Source organism: Calliphora vicina, chromosome 3 (assembly GCF_958450345.1).
Source record: "Calliphora vicina chromosome 3, idCalVici1.1, whole genome shotgun sequence".
Classification (NCBI taxonomy): domain Eukaryota; kingdom Metazoa; phylum Arthropoda; class Insecta; order Diptera; family Calliphoridae; genus Calliphora; species Calliphora vicina.
Window position 1 is genome coordinate 10119912 of NC_088782.1, and position 6000 is coordinate 10125911.

The following is a 6000-nucleotide window of genomic DNA, read 5'->3' on the forward strand; positions in this document are numbered from 1 at the left end:
GTTATTTGTAATTGTATATTAGACATGTCATTCTAATTTTAAATCCTTTTAACAAAACATTACGAAAATATTTGCCAACAAAAAAGAATTAGCATTAAAAACACATGTAATGTGCAAATATTAAAATGAATCATTTTTAAAATGGGCTTTCTACAGTATAAGAAAAGTTAATCTAGTTTAGCTAAATGTCATTAAATCGCTTAAACGATTAAAAGAGGATATTTTTGAACCTCCGTCCATCTGTCTGTTGAAATAAACTTTTCGAAGCCCCCAAACAACTTACAAACATGATTGGTAACATCAATATATTCTATTTAAAATCGGCCTACAAATGGCTGAGTTATAAACAGAGTATCCAAAACCGAAACCGAAAACCGGTCAACCGGTTTTAATGAAATATATTTTCTAAAGCTCATTCAAACATATTTATGAAAAACTTTGATACCATTTTTAAAAATATTGATTTATTTTATTGAAAATTATGCCTTTGACAATATTTCATAAAATATATAAAATAACTGCATAAATTTAGAGCCTTAAGAATTAAAAAATGCTAAATTTCGGAAGATTTAGTATTCAATTCTTAACACATTTCCTATTAGCGTCCACAAACAGAAATAAATTTAATATAAACCGGTTAACCGTTTTTTTTTTTGAAGACAAAAGCCGAATCCGTTTAACGGTTTTTTTTTTAAAGACAATAATCAAAACCGGTTTTTTCAAAAACACGCTTTTTCGGTTAAACCGGAAACCGAGTTTTCAAATTTGCCGGTTTTTTTGGACACTCTAGTTATAAACAAAACAAGTAAAAGAGCTATATTCGGTTGTGCTGAATATTATATTCCCTTCACCAAATTATACTTTAAAATAACAATTTTAAATATTTATATAAAAACTAAATTTTCCAAAAATTTTTTTAAAAAATTAAAAAAAAAATTTTGTTTTTTTAATTTTTTTAAAAAATGTGTGTTTAATTTATTAGTGAAATTTTTTTTTTAAAATTTATATTTTATTTTTTTAAAATTTTTTTTTTTAATTTTTAGAAATTTTTTGTAATTTTTTTTTTTTGCAATTTATTAGTGAACAATTTTGCAAAGATCTTTGAAATATCTGTCATTAGATATCCATATTGTGTATATTAATGACTTAGTAATCCAGATATAGATCAAAAATAGGTTAAAAATCGATGTTGATGTATGAATCATGTATGTATGTAAGTTGTTAGGGGCCTATGAAAGGTTGATTTCAGATATAGACTGACAGATTGACAGATTAAATTTGTAAAAAGTTTTTTTTTTATATTTGCGAAGTAATTAAGTACCACTTTATTCAGAAAACCAACATTTTTAAGAGATTTATGCTCGTTAAAATGATTTTGGAAGCTGGACTTGAAGTTTGTAGCCCGGTATCTCGCCATCGCAACTATGGAAAGCCTTGATTTAATTAATTCTGAATATTTATCATAAATAATACAAGGAAGAAAAAACTCTTGATTGACTTTTAATTTTTCGGTGGAAATGCCCATATACCCTTGCCACTCATGGTGAAGGGTAAAAAACTACGACTACATCGATTTGTTTAACATATTTTTGTATATATCCCGTTTAATACCTTTCCAACGACGTTTTCGCACCGACAATGGGTCAATTTTGGGGAAAATGCTTTACTGGAAATGCAATCAAATAAAAGACATTTCCGATATATTCAACGGCATAGATATTCGGATCCCCAATGGACCAATTTCATGACTAATAGTTTTTTCATTTAAAAATTTGTTATTTTTTGCCCAAGTTTTTTGTCAAAATTACCGAAAACAAGTGTAATCAAATTTAATACAGTATTTACCATCTTGAATGTTAAGCCAAAATTTGGTTGTTTTCCTAAAACGGGTTAAACGATATAAACAAATGTAGGAAATGCTTCCGAAATTCAGTCAATCCGTAAAATCATGAATTCCTAGTGATTCTTTTTTTTCCCCAAAAATCAAATTCAGACTTTTCAAAACAACTTGATAATACATACATATGTCTAGAATAATCACTCAAATCGGTAAATAAATGACTAAAGGTAGGGTCACACATGACAAATATTTGACGAAAAAGACGTAACCACTAAACAAAATACATTTGAATTCTTATAATTATTTCAAAAACTTATTTTACTTAGGATTATTCAAAACAAACAATTTAGTTTTATTTTATTTGATGCTGTTTGATCTTACAAAACACTTGTAAGAGTAAACACGTCAAACAAATTGGTGCTCAAAAAAGTGGTTACGCTTTTTTGAGCAAATATTTGCCATGTGTGACCCTACCTTTAGATATAAATATACACAAAAAATACAACTACATTTTCCAAGAAATAAAAAAAAATTGTTTTTATAGTTCGAATCGTTTGGTTCTACAACAATTTTTAAATTGTTGCGGTTTGCAGATCTAGAGAAAATATAACATTTTTAATATTCAACGAATGTGATATATGTATGTATGTATATTTGTCCCTCTTTCCAAACCACAATCATTTGACATTTTCTTTTGTTTGTTTTCTATTGCCATATTACTGAAACCAGCTGATTCATATCTATATAATTTGTAGTTTGTTTGTTAGTTAGTTTTGGACCTAAACTTCATGCAAACAACTTTAACTGAATTTTGAACCAGTTTTTGCAGCCCGAATTGGCAGAAATTTGGGGCTCATAGATATCTGATGACAATGTAATATTATGCTCGAAAAATCAAAATAAAATTAAAAAATGTTAAGTTATGTTCAAAAAAAATTTTAAAACTGTTAAAATAATCACTTGATTATGCGTAAACCTGATGACAATGCAGTATTATGTTCGAAAATTCAATTTTTTTTAAGCTGTTAAAATAATGTCGAAATCATGAGGATTCTAAAAAAATACTTTTTGCTTTATATGAGGCCAATTTCTTACATTTTCCAAATTCGAACTTAAAAATTAAAAATAAAAAATTTTTTTCATTAATTTTATTATTATAATTATATGCTTTTCAGAATATGTTCGAAAATTCGAATTTAAATTCAAAATATCCAAGAAGCTCTAAAAACCATTTTTAAAAAAGCTTTAATTTAAATGCTCCAAAAAGAAGGAAATAAACATTCATTTAAATCAAACTATTTATTACTTTATAAAATTTATATGATATAAAAGCTTGTTGCGACAAGTCCAGCATCAGCAAATATCTCGCCAAGCTTTTATATAATATAAATTCTAAAATGTAACAAAAAGTTTATGGGTCGATTATGGATGGCAACCGAACTTCAGTTGCGTTGTCAGTTGCCTAAATGGTATTACGGATGGAAACTGACAGCTATCTTTTCTGTTGCTAAATTGGCAACCAGAAATTTGTAGTTGCCCTCTGGCAACGCAACTGAAGTTCGGTTGCCATCCATAATTTCAAATGAGTCTTAAATCAATAAATTCCGACATCCGCTTCATAAAATACAAATATTTAAAGATACCTAAATCGCTAGCTTTCGCACAGGAAATATAATCGAGAGGATTTAAATCGCACATTGACCTTGGAGGCCAATTGACAGGTGGATTTCTCGAAGTCAAGTCAATCTTGATGGTGATATGAATATTAATCTACATACATACATCGTACAAACATTTTTAAAAATTGATCATTTATTGATGTGTTTATGATAAAATATTATTGTAATATTATAACTGAAAATGTTCAAAAATTTAAATAAATTTCGACACGAATACAAATAATTGGTTTTCTGTAAGATTTGAAATAATTGGTTTTCTGCAAGAATTGATACCATTATTTTCAATATTTAAAAAAAGTATTGCATACTTTAAGGCTTAAAGAAAAAACAATAATAATTTTATAAATTGTAAAAAAGATTTAACCCTATTTTCTAAATGTCTCATTATTTTTATAGTAATGAATACTGACTAAGTATTTTTATAATAAAGGTACGTTTACAGGCAATATATAGCAACGATTTACATTTAGATTTAAAATCAGACATTGAAAATAAGGGCTAAATTTACAAAAAAAATGCTGGCTTTTATTTTCTCTAGCTGATAGTTTACATAATAGGTGTGTTCGCGTACTTTCCAGTAAAAAATATCCAGTAACTTTATTTTAGAGAGTAAAAATAAATTACTCTCAATCTGAAAAGTAACAAAAAAAAGTACGCGAACAACAATTTGTAAAAATAAGTTGTATTTTATTATAAATTAAATTCAAACGTTTGTTTTGGGCTATTTTACTTCTTTTCTTTGCAAAACTTGTAAATTTTATTAATTTTCAACTTAAACGTTTTTTATATTGATATTTTTTACTGGACAAAAAATGTTCAGTCACTTTTAACACTCTCTTGCTCTCTTGTTACAAGTTTTTAAAAGTAAACGAACGGAATCCCGTAACATCCAGTGATAATTTGTACAAATTATCAAGTATGCGAACACAACTAATGTCTGAATATGCGAATCAATTATTTTAATCTTTTGTTTGTATGAATAACCCTGAACTTTACCTTAAAACTAAAAGTAAAGAAATAAAATCAAACCAACAATTTCATTCAAAAATAAAAAAACTATTTTATAAAATTTGTATAAAAACATTTAGATTAGAAAGCGTCACATAATTTAACAATGCTAAAATCAAAGTTTTTTATATTTCTTCCATAGTTTCAGCCTAGAACAACTATTATTTTAATATTTCCTGCTCGAAATATTTGCGATTTTCTGTGCCTATATAAATTTTTAGTTAACTAAACGAGAATTATAAATAAATTAAATCATTTTTTTTTCTTTTCATATAAATGTACTATATTTCTTCATAAAGTATTTTATAATTTATATGTTTGTATATTAAAAATAAATTGTGTTATATTAAATAAAGGCAAAACAGTATTAATATTCTTATATAATGTAATTCTATACTCATTGAGCACATTAGAGGGGTAGAGTAGAGTAACTGGGTTTCTTTTTGAACTTTAAAAGCAACTTGTGAAAATGAGTTTATAAAAAATGTTTTAAAAAATAAAAACACAACATAATAAACTAACTAATGATCAGCATTTTTAAGAAATTCATTATATTGATCTTCAGTCATCAGTTTATCCAATTCGGAGGTGTTTGAAAGTTTGATTTTGAAAAGCCAGCCTGAAGAAAGAGAGTAAGAGAGAAAACATGAAATTTATGTGTTAAATAGTGAAAACAAGAAATAAATTTTACCTTCATCATAGCAGTTGGTATTGATCAAGGATGGTGTTTCTTCTACGGCGGCATTTTTGTCTGTTACTTCTCCACTGACGGGGGAGTACACTTCACTGGCTGCTTTGACACTTTCCAAGGCACCACATTCATCGTGTTGCTTAAGCACTGTGCCGGGATCGGGTAATTGGGCAAATACTACATCACCTAAAGCCTCTTGGGCATAAGTGGAAATGCCTACAGTGCCGGAAGTACCCTCAAAAGATACCCATTCGTGTTTTTCGGTAAAACGGCGTTCTAGAAAATAAAATTGGGATTTTTTTAATTACTACTTGGCAACTCTATTATTTCATACAGTTTAAGAATCATTGCTTAAACAGCTGTTCATTTTGCGGTATTTTTTGTTGTTATTGCTTGTTTTGTCTGCACTTATTGCGTAAATTAGGAATTTAGAATTTTATGTTTTTTCCTTTAAATTTGTCTTACCTGCATTGTAAATTGTTGATAAACTTAATTGTCTGAAACTTTGCAAAGTTTTAGGGGCTTGTTTCAATAAGCCTGATGTTTGTTGCAAAACACGAGCGAATTTAATAACTGAAACCATTTTGTAACTTATTTCAAGATATTTTTAATTTTATTAAATTAATATGCCACTTTTAACGCACTCTCCGGTCTACGTTTAAAACACAAATGATGATTTGTTCTAGCAGCCAGCTACGGGGTAGTCGCTTTTTTATTGTTTAAGGGTCTGTTATCAAATGATTTTTTATAATACGAATTTGTGTTGATCTTAAAGCGTCTGG

At 27.5% G+C, this 6000-nt stretch overlaps 1 protein-coding gene across 1 annotated transcript; it reads right to left on the minus strand.

Moving 5' to 3' along the window:
• Nucleotides 1-4963: 4963 nt before the first annotated feature.
• ppl (pumpless) lies at nt 4964-6000 on the minus strand. The gene is made up of 3 exons (XM_065503554.1): nt 5684-6000; nt 5219-5494; nt 4964-5146 (listed from the first exon to the last, which is right to left on the minus strand). The coding sequence occupies exons 1-3, from the start codon at nt 5799-5801 to the stop codon at nt 5049-5051; spliced, it is 492 nt and encodes a 163-aa protein (XP_065359626.1). The 5' UTR covers nt 5802-6000; the 3' UTR covers nt 4964-5048.

Bases quoted from the DNA above. Each gene is read 5' to 3' on its own strand.
- ppl (XM_065503554.1), bottom strand. From the start codon at position 5,801: ATGGTTTCAGTTATTAAATTCGCTCGTGTTTTGCAACAAACATCAGGC. The intron at 5,495-5,683 runs GTAAGACAAATT...TTTATTTTCTAG, and splicing joins ATCAACAATTTACAATGCAG to AACGCCGTTTTACCGAAAAA. The intron at 5,147-5,218 runs GTAAAATTTATT...CTCTTTCTTCAG, and splicing joins TACCAACTGCTATGATGAAG to GCTGGCTTTTCAAAATCAAA.